General features: G+C 41.0%; 1 protein-coding gene across 3 annotated transcripts in view; it reads left to right on the top strand.

Moving 5' to 3' along the window:
• The window catches only part of LOC104675966 (zinc finger protein 37A-like), a 33,319-nt gene that overhangs the window by 7,581 nt on the left and 6,285 nt on the right, over positions 1 to 19,453 (top strand). For 2 of the 3 annotated variants that reach the window (XM_030941494.1, XM_030941493.1), the window contains exons 3-4: positions 14,206 to 14,332; positions 14,608 to 14,703. In XM_030941494.1, coding sequence (XP_030797354.1) covers positions 14,206 to 14,332; positions 14,608 to 14,703 — 223 coding nt within the window. Of the gene's footprint in view, positions 1 to 14,205; positions 14,333 to 14,607; positions 14,704 to 16,694; positions 17,830 to 19,453 lie in introns of those variants that run through there. The other variant, XM_030941495.1, reaches the window with a different exon arrangement.

Below are 19,453 nucleotides of genomic sequence, written 5' to 3'. Positions count from 1 at the left end.
TTGCCCAGACTTGAGTACAATGGTGCTATCTTGGCTCACTGCAACCTCTGCCTCCTGAGTTCAGGCGATTGTCCTGCCTCAGCTTCCCAAGTAGCTGGGATTACAGGTGCCCACCACCACACCTGACTAATTTTTTTTTTTTCTTTTTTTGAAGTAGAGATGGGGTTTCACCATGTTAGCCAGGCTGGTTTCAAACTCCTGACCTCAAGTGATGCTCCCGCCTCGGCCTCCCAAAGTGCTAGTATTACAGCCGATTTTTGTATTTTCAGAGGAGAGGGGTTTCACCATGTTGGCCAGGCTGGTCTGCAACTCCTGACCTCAGGTGATCCACCTGCCTTGGCCTTCCAAAGTGCCAGGGTTACAGTTGTGAGCCACCGTACCTGGCCTTTTTTCTTAATTTGAAAATCTGTATTCCAAAGGGCATTCACATGATTATTTGCTTTATCCTGTAAAACATGATATACCAAAATACCAATACCAATATTATTGTTAACAAAATATTTTTGAAACCAGTTTAAGATTTATTTTGTAGTTCTTTTGTCCTTAGGGCACAGCCCCATTGTGACATACAATTAGATTCCTTTGTTTTAAATTTAGCAGAAATAATTCTCTGAGTGGTATGGCATCAACTTTAAATATAATTATATTTATTTGTTTCATTGCTGTTTGTTTTTAGGGTTTTATTTTGAGAATCATTTTTTATAATTATGAGAAATATTTAAATGTTTACAAAGACAGATCTGTAAAGCAAAGTATATTCAGAGATCAGTCTGGGAGTCATCCCTTTCCCTCCGTCTGGTTCCTTGTTCCTTTCCTCACCTTACGAAGAATGATTCATTTTGTTTTATGACTTATCTTTTTATTGTTATTTTTAATATAAGTAGATTTGTATGTAGATACACATATTTTCCTTTTGTATATAAAAGCCGCCACATTATACTTGATTTTCTCAGACTTCCTGTGATCATATAATAGAACCTGGAGTTCACTCTGCAGTGGGATATGCAGATCTTCCTTATGTCTTATTTCAGTCGCTTAGCACTCTGTAATGTGAGTGTACAACATACATTCAACCAATTGTTTACTAATCAACATTTGGGTTGTTTCCAGTCTTTCGCAAATATAAATACTGCTGTAGCTTTGTGCCTACATCTTTTCAATTTTTTTTTTGGTGGGGGGAGATGGATTCTCGCTCTATTGCCCAGGCAAGAGTGCAATGGCATGATCTCGGCTCCCTGTAACCTCCACCTCCTGGGTTCAAGAGATTCTCCCTATCTCAGGCCCCCAAGTAGCTGGCATTACAGGTGCCCACCACTGTGCCTGGGTAACTTTTTTTTTGTATTTTTAGTAGAGATGGGGTTTCACCATATTGGTTAGGCTGGTCTTGAACTCCTGACCTCAGGTGATCCGCCCGCCTTGGCCTCCCAAAGTGCTGGGATTACAGGTGTGAGCCGCCACGCCTGGCCCCATCTTTTCAATTTTTGGCTAATGTGTCTTTGTGGTAGATTCTTAGAAGTGGGATTTCTAGGTCCACTGGTAAATTCATATACATATAATGTAACTGAATACTACCATATTTCACTTCACAGTGGCTGCTTATTTTGTATTCTCACGAGCAGGATATGAGTATGCTTTTATGCCTATAGCAAACCAAACTAAGTGTATGTGTTATTCTTTTGGGTTTCTGCCAGTCTGATAGGAGTGAATGGTTCAATGCAATTTTTACTTACATTTTATTTTTATTTTATTGTTTTACTTTAAAGGGTAATCTTTTTTTTTTTTTTTTAGATGGAGTCTTGTTCTGTCGCCCAGACTGGAGTGCGGTGGCACGATCTTGGCTCACTGCAATCTCTGCCTCCCGGGTTCAAGTGATTCTTCTGCCTCAGCCTCCTGAGTAGCTGGGACTACAGGTGCCTGTCACCACGCCCGACTAATTTTTTTTTGTATTTTTAGTCGAGATGGGATTTTACTATGTTGGCCAGGATGGTGTTGAACTCCTGACCTCATGATCCGCCCTCCTCAGCCTCCCAAAGTGCTGGGATTACAAGTGTGTGCCACCGTGCCCAGCCAATTTTTGTATGTTTAGTGGAGACAGAGGTTCGCCATGTTGACCAGGCTGGTCTTGAACTCTTGACCTCAGGTGATCCGCCTGTCTGGGCCTCCCAAAGCGCTGGTATTACAGGTGTGAGCCACCGCGCCCGGCCTTTCCTTCTGTATTTTTAGGAACGCTTTGCCTTTTCTTTGTCATGTAAGTTACAGGTACTTATTCCCAGTTTGTCCTTTTTTTTTTTTTTTTGAGATTCTGTCTCAAAAAAAAAATAAAAAAAAAAATAAGTACAATAAACACCAGTTTACCTAGATTCAACAGTTTTAAGTATTCTTCCACATTTTCTCTCTATGTAATTTTTCCAGGCCAGACAAAGTGGTTCATGCCTATAATCCCAACACTTTATGGGGCAAAGGTGGGAGGATTGCTTGAGCCCAGGAGTACAAGACCACCCTGAGTAACATAATGGGACCCCATGTTACAAAACATTTTTAAAAATTAGCTGGACATGGCTGTGTGCACCTTTAGTCTCAGCTACTCGAGAAGCTGAGGCAGAAGGATCACTTGAACCTGGGAGGTCAAGGCTACAGTGAGCTATGATCGTGCCACTGCACTCCAGCCTGAGTGACAGAGTGAGCTACCATCTCAAAAAACAAAACAAAATTTCCATTTTCCCCAAAAATGTCCTCTGTAGCTTTGCTGGGCCCAAGAGCCAATCAAAGATGATGTTTTTTTATTCCTTCATAATAATGAACATTTAAATATGTCCTGGTCAGGAGTCTTGTGGAACAGTTATTCTTGAATATAACTGCTTTTCAGAATCATTTGGAGTTCTTTAAATATTCGTATACCCAGGTGATATGCAACTATGCTTAGAAGCACTGTTGTAGACTGCCTGCACATCTGTATTTGACTGATTTATTTTTCCTCACAATCAGATTCAGATTATACTTTTTTTTTTCTTTTTTTCTCGAGAATGAGTCTAGCTCTGTCGCCCAGGCTGGAGTGCAGTGGCACGATCTCGGCTCACTGCAAACTCCACCTCCCGGGTTCAAGTGATTCTCGTGCCTCAGCCTCCCAAATAGCTGAGGTCACCATGCCCAGCTAATTTTTGTATTTTTAGTAGAGATAGGGTTTCACTGTGTTGGCCAGGCTGGCCTCAAACTCCTTACCTTGTGATCCACCCGCCTCGGCCTCCCAAAGTGCTAGGATTATAAGCGTGAGCCACCGCACCTGGCATATACATTTATCTTATGCCAGTTTATTATGTACTTTTTATATGGTCTGTTTGTACCACTATTTGTAATGGTACCAAATATCTCCATTTGAAAAGTAGACTTTCTTTTCCTTTTTGTAAACTAATAATCTTTGGGTGGAATACGGAGACTATGTGAACATCCTCTTCCCAATAATCTTTGCCAATGGTTGACTATTTAGGGTGAGCACTTCTCAGCATGTTTATTGGCCATGTTAGTGTTATCTTTTGTGAAATGACTGTTCAGATATTTTCCCCCATTTTTCTATTAGGTTGTCTTGCTTGTATTGATGCTAGAAGTATTTTATATATTCTGGGTATAGTCCCTTTAAAAGTTCGATATGTTGTCAATATTTTCTTCTCTCTGATTTGCATTGTTTTTTTGCATTAATGGTGTCTTTTGATTAATCAACATTCTTAATGTGGTCCAGTTTATTTCAGTCTTCTTCTTTATGGTTAGTGCTTTTGTATCTTGCTTTAAAAAAACCTTTGCTTGGGAATATAGTTTCATGCTATCTTCTTGAAGTTCTGTTGTTTTTACTCATCATATTTTAACCTACAATTCATCTGGAATTGATTCTCACATATCGTGTGGGATTGAAGTCAAGTTTTCCCCAATCAGCATAGCTTATTGAGACTGTCCTTTTCCTCACTGCTCGGCTGTGAAACTTTTAAAAATAAATCAGGTATCCATGTTTGTAGGTCTGTTTCTAGACCATAATTTTTTTCTATTGGTCTTTCAATGTATTCTGTCACCAATACCACACTGTCTTAAATTACTCTATAATACATTCTTATATGCACTAGTGTGTTCGTTTTCTAATGCTTCATTATAAGTTACCACAAAGTTTGCCACAAAACAGCACAAATTTATTACCTCAGATTCTATGGATCAGGAGTCTGGGAATGGGTTAGTTAGGTACTGTGCTGAGTCATAAGGCCGCAACCAAGATATTGCCTGAGACACTTAATCTTAATGGAGGCTCAGAGTCCACCATACACATGTGGCAGAATTCATTTCCCATAAATGAGAACCCATAATGGTTTGCTTCTTAGAGTCCAGTAGGAACTTTTCTCTGATACTTCACCTTTTTTTGAGAGAGAGTCTCACTCTGTCACCCAGGCTGGGGTGCAGTGTCACGATCTCTGCTCACTGCAACCTCTGCCTCGCAGGTTCAAGCGATTCCCGTGCCTCAGCCTCCTGAGTAGCTGGGATTACAGGCATGTGCCACTATGCCCAGCTAATTTTTGTATTTTTAGTAGAGACGGGATTTCACCATGTTGGTCAGGCTAGTCTTGAACCCCTGACCTCGTGATCCGCCTGCCTCATCCTCCCAAAGTGCTGGGATTACAGGTGTGAGCCACTGCACCCGGCCAGTTTACCTTCTTTGTAAGGACTCGCCTGATTGGGTAAGGCCCACCAAGACAATCTTTCTTTTGATCAACTCAAAATAAACTGATTAAGGTATCTTAATTATAGCTGCAAAATCCATTTGCCATATAATGTAATATAATCTTTCCTGGAGCCACAAGATCTCTCCCACACTAACAGGAGGAGATTATATAAAGATGTAAGTCATTGAGGCTCATCTTAGAATTCTGCCAACCACAATTAGTGTGAGTTCACACATTTTTTTGTTCTTCTCTAAGACTGCCTTGGCCATTCTTGGTGGTTTAAAAAAAATTTTTTTTTAGTTTAAAAAATATTGCCTCCATTTTTATTTATTTATTTATTTATTTTTTTGAGATGGAGTCTAGCTCTGTTGCCCAGGCTGGAATGCAGTGGTGCAGCCTTGGGTCACTGCAACCTCCATCTCCTGGGTTCAAGTGATTCTCCTGCCCCGGCCTCCCAAAGTGCTGGGATTGACAGGCATAAGCCACCACTCCAGGCCTTTTGCCTTCATTTTATGATGATGAGAACATTCTTGGTACTTTGATTTTTTTTTCTTTTTGAGACCTGTTGCCAGGTTGGAGTGCAGTGCATGATCTCGGCTCACTGCCGCCTCTGCCTCCTGGGTTCAAGCGATTCTGCCTTAGCCTCCTGAGTAGCTGGGACTACAGGCATGCACCACCATGCCCAGCTAATTTTTGTGTTTTTGGTAGAGATGGGGTTTCACCATGTTGGCCGGGCTGATCTCGAACTCCTGACCTTGTGATCCACCCACCTTGGCCTCCCAAAGTGCTGGGATTGCTGGCGTGAGCCACCGCACCCATCCGGTTCTTTGAATTTCTATATAAGCTTCAGAATCAACTTGTCAGTTTCCACAAAAATATTTGCTAAGCTTTTGATTGGGATTACCTTGAATTTATAGGCCAATTTAGGGAGAACTGAGAACTTTGTAATATTGAGTTGTCCAATCCATGTATATAATTAGTTCTTTTATTTTTAAAGATACTCTGTTTTTTTATTTTTTATATTTTATTTTTTATTATTATACTTTAAGTTCTAGGGTACATGTGCATAACGTGCAGGTTTGTTACATATGTATACTTGTGCCATGTTGGTGTGCTGCACCCATCAACTCGTCAGCACCCATCAACTCGCCATTTACATCAGGTATAACTCCCAATGCAATCCCTCCCCCCTCCCCCCTCCCCATGATAGGCCCCGGTGTGTGATCTTCCCCTTCCCGAGTCCAAGTGATCTCATTGTTCAGTTCCCACCTATGAGTGAGAACATGTGGTATTTGGTTTTCTGTTCTTGCCATAGTTTGCTGAGAATGATGGTTTCCAGCTGCATCCATGTCCCTACAAAGGACACAAACTCATCCTTTTTTATGGCAGCATAGTATTCCATGGTGTATATGTGCCACATTTTCTTAATCCAGTCTGTCACTGATGGACATTTGGGTTGATTCCAAGTCTTTCCTATTGTGAATAGTGCCGCAATAAACATACGTGTGCATGTGTCTTTATAGCAGCATGATTTATAATCCTTTGGGTATATACCCAGGAATGGGATGGCTGGGTCATATGGGACTTCTAGTTCTAGATCCTTGAGGAATCGCCATACTGTTTTCCATAATGGTTGAACTAGTTTACAATCCCACCAACAGTGTAAAAGTGTTCCTATTTCTCCACATCCTCTCCAGCACCTGCTGTTTCCTGACTTTTTCATGATTGCCATTCTAACTGATGTGAGATGGTATCTCATTGTGGTTTTGATTTGCATTTCTCTGATGGCCAGTGATGATGAGCATTTTTTCATGTGTCTGTTGGCTGTATGAATGTCTTCTTTTGCTGTGCAGAACCTCTTTAGTTTAATTAGATCCCATTTGTCAATTTTAGCTTTTGGTGACGTTGATTTTGGTGTTTTAGACATGAAGTCTTTGCCCATGCCTATGTCCTGAATGGTATTACCTAGGTTTTCTTCTAGGGTTTTTATGCTATTAGGTCTAACATTTAAGTCTCTAATCCATCTTGAATTAATTTTCATATAAAGAGTAAGGAAAGGATCCAGTTTCAGCTTTCTACTTATGGCTAGCCAGTTTTCCCAGCACCATTTATTAAATAGGGAATCCTTTCCCCATTTCTTGTTTTTCTCAGGTTTGTCAAAGATCAGATGGCTGTAGATGTGTGGTATTATTTCTGAGGGCTCTGTTCCGTTCGTTGGTCTATATCTCTGTTTTGGTATCAGTACCATCCTGTTTTTGTTACTGTAGCCTTGTAGTATAGTTTGAAGTCAGGTAGCGTGATGCCTCCAGCTTTGTTCTTTTGACTTAGGATTTTCTTGGCAATGCGGGCTCTTTTTTGGTTCCATATGAACTTTAAAGCAGTTTTTTCCAATTCTGTGAAGAAACTCATTGGTAGCTTGATGGGGATGGCATTGAGTCTCTAAATAACCTTGGGCAGTATGGCCATTTTCACGATATTGATTCTTCCTATCCATGAGCATGGTATGTTCTTCCATTTGTTTGTGGCCTCTTTTATTTCACTGAGCAGTGGTTTGTAGTTCTCCTTGAAGTGGTCCTTTACATCCCTTGTAAGTTGGATTCCTAGGTATTTTATTCTCTTTGAAGCAATTGTGAATGGAAGTTCATTCATGATTTGGCTCTCTGTTTGTCTGTTACTGGTGTGTAAGAATGCTTGTGATTTTTACACATTAATTTTGTATCCTGAGACTTTGCTGAAGTTTCTTATCAGCTTAAGGAGATTTTGGGCTGAGACGATGGGGTTTTCTAAATATACAATCATGTCATCTGCAAACAGGGACAATTTGACTTCTTTTCCTACCTGAATACCCTTTATTTCTTTCTCTTGCCTGATTGCCCCAGCCAGAACTTCCAACACTATGTTGAATAGGAGTGGTGAGAGAGGGCATCCCTGTCTTGTGCCAGTTTTCAAAGGGAATTTTTCCATTTTTTGCCCATTCAGTATGATATTGGCTGTGGGTTTGTCATAAATAGCTCTTATTATTCTGAGATACGTTCCATCAATACCGAATTTATTGAGCATTTTTAGCATGAGGGGCTGTTGAATTCTGTCAAAGGCCTTTTCTCCATCTATTGAGATAATCATGTAGTTTTTGTCTTTGGTTCTGTTTATATGCTGGATTATGTTTACTGATTTGCGTACGTTGAACCAGTCTTGCATCCCAGGGATGGAGATGACTTGATCATGGTGGATAAGCTTTTTGATGTACTGCTGGATTCGGTTTGCCAGTATTTTATTGAGGATTTTTGCATCTATGTTCATCAGGGATATTGGTCTAAAATTCTCTTTTTTTGTTGTGTTTCTGCCAGGCTTTGGTATCAGAATGATGTTGACCTCATAAAATGAGTTAGGGAGGATTCCCTCTTTTTCTATTGATTGGAATAGTTTCAGAAGGAATGGTACCAGCTCCTCCTTGTACCTCTGGTAGAATTCAGCTGTGAATCCATCTGGTCCTGGACTTTTTTTGATTGGTAGGCTATTAATTATTGCCTCAATTTCACAGCCTGCTATTGGTCTATTCAGGGATTCAGCTTCTTCCTGGTTTAGTCTTGGGAGAGTGTAAGTGTTCAGGAAATTATCCATTTCTTCTAGATTTTCTAGTTTATTTGCGTAGAGGTGTTTATAGTATTCTCTGATGGTAGTTTGTATTTCTGTGGGGTCGGTGGTGATATCCCCTTTATCATTTTTTATTGCATCTATTTGATTCTTCTCTCTTTCCTTCTTTATTAATCTTGCTAGCTGTCTATCAATTTTGTTGATCTTTTCAAAAACCCTACTCCTGGATTCATTGACTTTTTTGGAGGGTTTTTTGTGTCTCTATCTCCTTCAGTTCTGCTCTGATCTTAGTTATTTCTTGCCTTCTGCTAGCTTTTGAATGTATTTGCTCTTGCTTCTCTAGTTCTTTTAATTGTAATGTTAGAGTGTCCATTTTAGATCTTTCCAGCTTTGTCTTGTGGGCATTTAGTGCTATAAATTTCCCTCTAAATTTCACACTGCTTTAAATGTGTCCCAGAGATTCTGGTATGTTGTATCTTTGTTCTCATTTCGTTATGTACCCAGTAGTCATTCAGGAGCAGGTTATTCAGTTTCCATGTAGTTGAGCGGTTTTGATTGAGTTTCTTAGTCCTGAGTTCTAGTTTGATTGCACTGTGGTCTGAGAGACAGTTTGTTATAATTTCTGTTCTTTTACATTTGCTGAGGAGTGCTTTACTTCCATTTATGTGGTCAATTTTGGAATAAGTGTGATGTGGTGCTGAGAAGAATGTATATTCTGTTGATTTGGGATGGAGAGTTCTGTAGATGTCTATTAGGTCTGCTTGGTGCAGAGATGAGTTCAATTCCTGGATATCCTTGTTAACTTTCTGTCTCGTTGATCTGTTTAATGTTGACAGTGGGGTGTTGAAGTCTCCCATTATTATTGTATGGGAGTCTAAGTCTCTTTGTAAGTCTCTAAGGACTTGCTTTATGAATCTGGGTGCTCCTGTATTGGGTGCATATATATTTAGGATAGTTAGCTCTTCCTGTTGAATTGATCCCTTTACCATTAATGGCGTTCTTTGTCTCTTTTGATCTTTGATGGTTTAAAGTCTGTTTTATCAGAGACTAGTATTGCAACCCCTGCTTTTTTTTGTTCTCCATTTGCTTGATAGATCTTCCTCCATCCCTTTATTTTGAGCCTATGTGTGTCTCTGCATGTGAGATGGGTCTCCTGAATACAGCAGACTGATGGGTCTTGACTCTTTATCCAGTTTGCCAGTCTGTGTCTTTTAATTGGAGCATTTAGTCCATTTACATTTAAACTTAATATTGTTATGTGTGAACTTGATCCTGCCATTATGATATTAACTGGTTATTTTGCTCGTTAGTTGATGCAGTTTCTTCCTAGCCTCGATGGTCTTTACATTTTGGCATGTTTTTGCAATGGCTGGTACCGGTTGTTCCTTTCCATGTTTAGGGCTTCCTGCAGGGTCTCTTGTAAGGCAGGCCTGGTGGTGACAAAATCTCTAAACATTTGCTTCTCTGTAAAGGATTTTATTTCTCCTTCACTTATGAAACTTAGTTGGCTGGATATGAAATTCTGGGTTGAAAATTCTTTTCTTTAAGAATGTTGAATATTGGCCCCCACTCTCTTCTGGCTTGTAGAGTTTCTGCCGAGAGATCTGCTGTTACTCTGATGGGCTTCCCTCTGTGGGTTACCCGACCTTTCTCTCTGGCTGCCCTTAAGATTTTTTCCTTCATTTCAACTTTGTTGAATCTAGCAGTTATGTGTCTTGGAGTTGCTCTTCTCAAGGTGTATCTTTGTGGTGTTCTCTGTATTTCCTGAATTTGAATGTTGGCCTGCCCTACTAGGTTGGGGAAGTTCTCCTGGATGCTATCCTGAAGAGTGTTTTCTAACTTGGTTCCATTTTCCCCCTAACTTTCAGGCACCCCAATCAGATGTAGATTTGGTCTTTTTACATAATCCCATACTTCTTGCAGGCTTTGTTCATTTCTTTTTCTTCTTTTTTCTTTAGATTTCTCTTCTTGCTTCATTTCATTCATTTGATCCTCAATCGCTGATACTCTTTCTTCCAGTTTATCGAGTCAGTTACTGAAGCTTGTGCATTTGTCACATATTTCTCGTGTCATGGTTTTCATCTCTGTCAGTTCGTTTATGGCCTTCTCTGCATTAATTACTCTAGTTATCAATTATTCCACTCTTTTTTCAAGCTTTTTAGTTTCTTTGCGCTGGGTACGTAATTCCTCCTTTAGCTCTGAGAAGTTTGATGGACTGTAACCTTCTTCTCTCATCTCGTCAAAGTCATTCTCCGTCCAGCTTTGATCCGTTGCTGGCGATGAGCTGCGTTCCTTTGCAGGGGGAGATGCACTCTTATTTTTTGAATTTCCCGCTTTTCTGCCCTGCTTTTTCCCCATCTTTGTGGTTTTATCTGCCTCTGGCCATTGATGATGGTGACGTACTGATGGGGTTTTGGTGTGGGTGTCCTTCCTGTTTGTTAGTTTTCCTTCTAACAGTCAGGACCCTCAGCTGTAGTAGGTCTGTTGGAGATTGCTTGAGGTCCACTCCAGACCCTGTTTGCCTGGGTGTCAGCAGCAGAGGCTGCAGAAGATAGAATATTGCTGAACAGCGAGTGTACCTGTCTGATTCTTGCTTTGGAAGCTTCCTCTCAGGGGTGTACTCCACCCTGTGAGGTGTGGGGTGTCAGACTGCCCCTAGTGGGGGATGTCTGCCAGTTAGGCTACTGAGGGGTCAGGGACCCACTTGAGTAGGCAGTCTGTCCGTTCTCAGATCTCAACCTCCGTGTTGGGAGATCCACTGCGCTCTTCAAAGCTGTTAGACAGAGTCGTTTGTGTCTGCAGAGGTTTCTGCTTTTTGTTGTTGTTGTTGTTGTTGTTTAGCTGTGCCCTGTCCCCAGAGGTGGAGTCTACAGAGACAGGCAGGGCTCCTTGAGCTGCTGTGAGCTCCACCCAGTTCGAGCTTCCCAGAGGCTTTGTTTACCTACTTAAGCCTCAGCAATGGCGGGCGCCCCTCCCCCAGCCTCGCTGCTGCCTTGCGGTGAGATCGCAGACTGCTGTGCTAGCAATGAGGGAGGCTCCGTGGGCATGGGACCCTCCCGTCCAGGTGTGGGATATAATCTCCTGGTGTGCCCGTTTGCTAAGACCCTTGGTAAAGCGCAGTATTGGGGTGGGAGTTACCCGATTTTCCAGGTGTTGTGTGTCTCAGTTCCCCTGGCTAGGAAAAGGGATTCTCTTCCCCCTTGCGCTTCCCAGGTGAGGCGATGCCTCGCCCTGCTTCAGCTCTTGCTGGTGGGGCTGCAGTGGCTGACCAGCACCGATTGTCCGGCACTCCCTACTGAGATGAACCCAGTACCTCAGTTGAAAATGCAGAAATCACCTGTCTTCTGTGTCGCTGTCACTGGGAGCTGGAGACTGGAGCTGCTCCTATTCGGCCATCTTGCTCTGCCCCCGATATTCTGTTTTTTTAAAGATATTCTTTTGTTTTTCTCGAGAATGCTTTATGATTTTATGTGTAATTGTCTTAGAAGTGATTAGTTAGATTTGTTCTGAGGCATTTCGGTTTTTTTTTTTAGACAGAGTCTCACTCTGTCACCCAGGCTGGAGTGCAGTGGCGCGATCTTGGCTGGCTGCAAACTCCGCCTCCTGGGTTCACACCATTCTCCTGCTTCAGCCTCCCAAGTAGCTGGGACCACAAGTGCCCGCCACCACGCCTGGCTAATTTTTTACATTTTTAGTAGAGACGGGGTTTCACTGTGTTAGCCAGGATGGTTTCGATCTCCTGACCTCGTGATTCGCCCACCTCAGCCTCCCAAAGTGCTGGGATTACAGGCGTGAGCCACCGCCCTTGGCCAGTATTTCATGTTTTTGATGGCACTGTAGGTGGTACTTCGAAACAATTAGTTGCTGGTATATAGAAATCCATTTTTTGTTTGTTTGTTTTTGAGATTTGCCCAGGCTGGAGTGCAATGGCATGATCTTGGCTCACCACAACCTCTGCCTCCTGGGTTCAAGTGATTATCCTCCCTCAGCCTCTCAAGTAGCTGGGATTACAGGCCTGTGCCACCGTGTTCAGCTAATTTTGTATTTTTAGTAGAGATGGGATTTCTCCATGTTGGTCAGCCTGGTCTCGAATTCCTGACCTAACGTGATCTGCCCACCTCATCGTCCCAGTGTGCTGGGATTACAGGTGTGAACTACTATGCCCAGCCAAAATCCACTTGATTTTATTTATTTATGTATTATTTTTGAGATGGAATCTCACTCTGTCATCTACCCTGGAGTGCAGTGGCGCGATCTCAGCTCACTGCAACCTCTGCCTTCTGGGTTCAAGTGATTCTCCTCCCTCAGCCTCCCGAGTAGCTGGGACCATAGGCACATGCGACCAAGTCCGGCTAATTTTTTGTATTTTTAGTAGAGACAGGGTTTCATTGTGTTAGCCAGGTTGGTCTCCATCTCCTGACCTCATGATCCGCCCTCCTGGGCCTCCCAAAGTACTGGGATTACAGGCGTGAGCCACTGCGCACAGCCTCCACTTGATTTTTATACATTGATTTTGTATCCAAAAACTTACTGAATTCACTTCTTACTTAAAATAATTTGTAGATTCTCTTCCATGTTCTTCATGCAGAATTATGACATCTGCAGATATTGATAGCTTTATTTATTCTCTTCTAATTCTTATAACTTTTTATATTCTTTCTTGCCTTTATTCCACACACTTTCACACTCTGACCTATTTTTTTCCCCTATTTTCCAGTTCTCAGTATATGCTATGAACATTTACCAGCTGTTTGTGTTGCTAACCTGGGAATGGTACTTCTTTCTCTCTCTACTGGTTTGTGTCTACTTACTGGCTCCCCACTACCCACAGCAGTCAGTTATCTCTGAGCTAGATGAGACAGTCCATTGGATTAAAGAAGAAAATATTCAAATGCCTACCTAAATTTATTATAATCTAAGAAAAAGAGTGAAATTTAATACGTAGATTGGCAATATGTTTATAATTGATAAATTAATAAAAAGGTTACCCAGGATAGGCCTAGGCACAGTGGCTCATGCCTGTAATCCCAGCACTTTGGGAGGCCAAGGCAGGCAGATCACCTGAGGTCGGGAGTTCGAGTTCGAAACCAGCCTGACCAACATGGAGAAAACCCCGTCTCTACTAAAAATACCAACTTAGCTGGGCATGGTGGCGCATGCCTGTAATCCCAGCTACTCGAGATTGTGCCATTGCACTCCAGCCTGGACAACAAAAATGAAATTCCATCTTAAAAAAAAAAAGGTTACCCAGGATTGAAAAATGGCCAAATATTTTAGATACCCCTAATTCTATAGGAGCAAGTCCAAAATTACTCAATAATGTTCCCTGAATACCTCTATAGCTCTTTATCTTATCAGAGTCCCAAACAATACTATTCTATGTGCTAATTGTTACTCCTTTAACTACATATGTTAGGCGTATCCATTCTTATGCTATTGCCTGGGTTCATGAATAACACTCTAGTTGTTTAAGAATTCAAATCTTTACCTCCTCAATGAAACCCAACCAAATAGCAGGAACAGAAGTTCCCCGCCCCGCTTTGTAAGCTTAGATAACTTTTTACATCTTTTTACTATAGTACCTTATTGTAGTTATGTGATTATATGTTTGCCTCTGTTTATCAGATTATATTTTCCTTGAGAACAGTAACATTGTTTTAGTTGTCTTCATATTCCCCTAAAGTAGGAGAATTCTTGGTGACACATAGGCACATGGTGGGACACCAATTACTTATCATGGCAGTAGAGTATATCTGTTATGATTTATCTTTTCAACTAAGTACAGTGCAAAAGTAGACATCCTATAATGCATTTTCTGATTAACTGTGAATAGTGAACATTATAATAATTCTCTTACAGCACTTATGTCTTTAAATTCTGATTGCTTAAATTCGAATGGAATGTACTGTTTCAGGGATCCTTGTCATTTGAGGATGTGACTGTGGGCTTCACCCAGGAGGAGTGGCAGCATCTGGACCCTGCTCAGAGGACCCTGTACAGGGATGTGATGCTAGAGAACTGCAGCCACCTCGTCTCAGTGGGTAGGTAGGAACTGTTTTTCATGTAGACTCCTAGTGTGTACATCTTTTCTTGGTTGCTAAAACTTGTGGAAGTTTTGTTGGGGTTAATTATACTAAACTTGATATTCAGGGTATTAAGCAGAAGAACTGTTTGGGGTGCTATAAAGAATGTTGTTGTTTTCTTACTTTTTACACACATGGTTGAAATTGGCTTCTGAAGTTTCATTTTCTCCCTCTTTCAGAGGCCCTAAAGTCCATTAGCCTCACCCAGTTTCCATGTCATTTCCCATTCACAGGATATTGCGTCCCTAAACCAGAAGTGATCTTCAAATTGGAACAAGGAGAGCAGCTATGGATATTAGAGGAAGAGCTCCCAGGCCAGAGATACCCAGGTGAGTTAGCATGTATTAAGCAGAAGGATGCCAGTGACATGGTATGAATTCTTTTAATTCTCAAGAGTTTGCATGGCCAGGCACAGTGGCTCAATGCCTGTAATCCCATCACTTTGGGAGGCCAAGAAGGGCGGATCATCTGAGGTCCGCATTCGAGACCAGCCTGGCCAACATGGTGAAACCCCATGTCTACAAAAATACAAAAATTAGCCGGGCATGAGGGCAGGTGCCTGTAATCCCAGCTACTCAGGAGGCAGAGGCAGGAGAATCCCTTGAACCCGGAAGGTGGAGGTTGCAGTGACCTGAGACTGTACCACTGCACTCTAGCCTGGGCAAGAGAGCGAGACTCTGTCTCAAAAAAAAAAAAAAAAAAAAGAGTTTGCTCATTCATATGTTCATTCCTACTATGTGTCACTCAAGTTTTAGGTGCTGGAAATAGAGTAGTGAACTGAATTTTATCCATGACCTTATGGAGCTTACATTCTGATTGGGAGAAAAAGATAAGGAACAAAAATGACAACACTACCACACATGCACAGATATGCCAAGTGGTCATGTAAAATAGTAAGGAAATTAAAGAAGGTTAAGAATGATGGAGTGTTAAACTTTAGAAAGGTGGATCAGGAAGGGCTTTTGGATGCTGTGAAATTGAATGATATGAGGGTGGGAGTTGGGGGTAGTCCTGATAGCAGGCAAAGAATCAAGTGCCGGGCACTGATGCAGGAGTGCGCATGTGGTCTTTGAGGACACACAAATATAAGTGTGGACTGAAAAGAATGAGTGAGGCAAGAGTGGTATGAGTTGATGTTGGAGAGGTAATGGGAGCCCAGATTATCTAGGGCCATATGGGACCATGATAAGGACTATGATTTTATTTTGAGTAAAATGAGAAGCTATTGGTATGATTTGACCCAATAAGGAATATTTGCTGATTTGTCTTTTAAATGGATATCTCTGGCTGCTAAGCAAAGAAAATACTATTGGGGACAGAGGGATGAAAGCAGGAACATGAGTCAGGAGAGTATTTCAGTCTGCAAAAAGGCAATAGTAGCTTACACTTTGGAATGGTGGTGATTATTAAAAGTGATTGGCTTTTGGCCAGGCACAGTGGCTCACGCCTGTAATCCCAGCACTTTGGGAGGCCAAGGCAGGCAGATCACCTGAGGTCAGGAGTTCAAGACCAGCCTAGCCAACATGGTGAAACCCCGTCTCTACTAAAAATACAAAAATTAGCCAGGTGTGGTGGCATGTGCCTGTAATCCCAGCCACCCAGGAGGCTGAGGCAGGAGAATCGCTGGAACCTGGGGGAGCAGAGGCTGAGGTGAGTCGAGATTGCACCACTGCACTCCAGCTTAGGTGACAGAGCAAGACTCCATCTCAAAAAAAAAAATTAAGAAGCGGTTGGCTTTTCAATATGTTCTGAATGTGGGACCTGTAACATTTGCTATTGAGTGGGATATGGAATATATAAAAAAGAAAGGAGTCAAGAGTGACTCCAAACATTTCACCCAGAGCAGTTGGATAAGTGAGTACCAGTTGGGGGATATTGAGGATAAACAGTTTTGGAGGGATTGTTATGCATTTAGTTTGCACATATAAAGTTTCAGGTGGTTATAAAATATCCAGGTTTACATGGCGAATAAGCGTTTGGGCATATAAGCAGGTAGTTTGGTGCAAGTCCAAGTGGAAGATATTTATTTGGAAATTATCAGCTTATGGGAGTAGTTAACAGTTTTGAAGTTTAGTATTTAAAGCTGAGGGATTAGATAACCTCTTGGGGTAGGACTGGAGGCTATCCCCTGGGTCATTAGCTTTCAGAAGTCTTGAAAGTGAGGAGACTGAGCAAAGAAGAAAGAAAAAGCAGTTTGGGGATGAGTGGAAAACAAAGAATGTAGTATCCTGCAGCCAAGGAAGACAGTGTTTCAAGGAGAAAGTGAGCTTCTCTGAAATGGGATGTGTAAAGTCAGCATTTTCTCTGTCTCTGTCTACAGATCTTCCAGAAACAATAAGGAAAAAGAACAACACAAAGTTTATCTCATGACAATAGAGGATATCTGAAACCACAAATCAGTACAAGTGGAAATGCTGCCAGAATCACTGAAAAATTAAGGAGGGCCATATGTACTAGCAGATGAAAAGAAACAAAAACATTTCTGGTGCTTGAAGGAACTGGTAAAATACTTTAGAGAGACAATGTACATACTCTGAGGTGCAAAGCTTAAATCTCTCTTGGAATAACATCAGTACTGTGCACAGGACAGCTGGAGCTCCTTTGAATGCAGTTTGGTTCTGTGAAGCTGATGTAGGGTTAAGTATGGAAACAGACACACAAGTCATGTTTGTCAGTGACACTCTGTGACAATGCAAGAAATGAGACTTTCCATTTCAGAAAAAAATGTTACAGACACCTGTGTGAGGGGAAATAAACTTGCATGCTATCTTAGCTTGTATTCCTGTAAACAATTTGAAGTAAAAACTTGTCAGGATGGGCAGACCTACTACAGAAGTGAGGAAATGGGGAGTAAGGCTGGTTAGGATGAAGAGAAAGTACAAGAGGGTAATAACAGAGCAAGCCATTACTAAGGCTACTCTGGCAAGAAAGGAGCGACAATCTGGGTTGATGCATAAACTGAGTTTGGTATATGTGCAAAACACTTTTTCATAAGAAGCTCTCTCGTTAGATTAAGACATGCCTCTGCTCCCTTTACCTAGTAAAACTGATGCAGTATAAAAGCCCATGTCCTTTGAAGCTGAGTAATCCAAAAGGAACCAGCATAAAATGCCCCACAAAACTACTGCAAGAATAAAGGGTAGAAAAAGATTAGAAAAAAAAAAGTAGGTGATAAAATATCACCTGATCAAAGTGGACATAAAGTAGATAAATAATTGGGCCAAATAATAAACCACGAATTTCAAAAAGGACTAATTGAATTGATTACCTGCATGATATGAGAGTTCAAGAAGGATGTTAAGGCAACAGTATAATGTTTTAATTCATTTATTAAAATGCATTCTGGGATGTCAGACTGAGAAAAGAATTGTAAGAGAAAATAAGAATCACAGTAAAGAAAGCAAATTGGGGCCAGGCACAGTGGCTCACATCTGTAATCCCCATACTTTGGGAGGCCAAGGCCAGTGGATCACTTGAGGTCAGGAGTTTGAGACCAGCCTGGCCAACATAGTGAAACCCCATCCTACTAAAAATACAAAAAATTAGCCGGGAATGGTGGCACACCTGTAATCCCAGTTACTTAGGAGGCTGAGGCAGGAGAATAGCTTGAACCCAGCAGGCAGAGGCTGCAGTGAGTCAAGATCATACCACTGCACTCCAGCCTGGGCAACAGAATGAAACTCCATCTCAAAAAAAAAAAAAAAAAAAAAAAAGAAAAGAAAATTGGAGAATTCCCAAAGAAGAATAGGCATTGCTGAAATGTAGATTAGAAATAAATGTGGAAGGCCTTTCAAGCAAGAAGAAACTGAAGAAAATAAAAGGTGAATATTGCATAAAGAAGATAGTATAAAAGATATTTCACATATATACTATACATATAGTTCATTCCCCAAAGTAGAAAATCAAATAAATAGAACCAATATTGAAAATACTCCAATAACATTTTTTGGGGAAAAGAAGATATGATTGAATCTACATAAAAAGATAAACCATCCCTAAGGAAGGCAGACCAAAAATGATCAACGTCATACTATATTCCTAATAGCATTACTAGATTTCAAAGATAAAGAATCATTTTGACAGCCAGTCAATATAAGAAAAAAGTCCAGCTGATCTCAACCTTTTCCATAACAAAATTTGCTAAACAAAACTGCTAAAAGTCTGTAGAGCAATTGCTACAAAATCCTTAGGGAGGGTCAAATTAAGAACTTTATACTAGGTTAAAGAGTGATTCTTTAACAAAAAAGAGGAAACCTTTTTTTGAGTAGGCAAGAATTCTGGGTCCTTTGTCCCTAAGACCTTTTATTAGAGGATGAATATCAGATAACCAAGAAGTGACACAAAAAGCATGGTAAAAATACTGGTAATAGCCTCTGAATTTAATTGAGGAACTAATTCTAAAGCAAATGTGAGAGAGTGTTGTTGAAAACCTGGGCATTATTGACTGTATTTAATTTGATTAAGTGGAGGCTAAAAACAAGTGGGAAGAATGACGGTATTCTAATAAAGTGAATTCTGTTAAAATGCAGTGTATACGTTCCTAAGAATCACTGCTCTATGCAAATGAGTACAATAAAAATCATAGGACTAATGGGAAAATGAGGTCAAGGTCTAACACTCAGAAACTTTCTCTCTGTGTCAGTGATACACAACAGTGAAGTCTTCAGTTGCAATTTTGGATTTAATTTCTCCTTTTGAGTCTTTTGGTTTCTGCTTTATGAATTTTGGAGCATTACTAAGTGTATACATATTAGGATCCTTATGTCCACTTCATGAATTAACCGCTTAATAATTATGTAATGTCTCTCTTTATACCTAGTAATACTCTTCGTTCTAAATGCTACTTTGATATTAATTTAGTTCTTCCCTTTGTCTTTTAATTTTATTTACCTTTTTCCATACTTTTAATCTCTTTATATTTAAAGTGAATTTCCTTTTTTTTTTTTTCTTGAGATGGAGTCTTGCTCTGTCGCCCAGGCTGGAGTGCAATGGCGCAATCTCGGCTCACTGCAACCTCTGCCTCCTGGGTTCAAGTGATTCTCCTGCCTCAGCCTCTCGAGTAGCTGGGATTACGGGTGC

The sequence above is a fragment of the Rhinopithecus roxellana genome, chromosome 11 (assembly GCF_007565055.1).
Source record: "Rhinopithecus roxellana isolate Shanxi Qingling chromosome 11, ASM756505v1, whole genome shotgun sequence".
Classification (NCBI taxonomy): Eukaryota; Metazoa; Chordata; class Mammalia; order Primates; family Cercopithecidae; genus Rhinopithecus; species Rhinopithecus roxellana.
The sequence above is the reverse complement of the archived record's forward strand: the minus strand, read 5'-3'. Positions and strand labels throughout refer to the sequence as shown.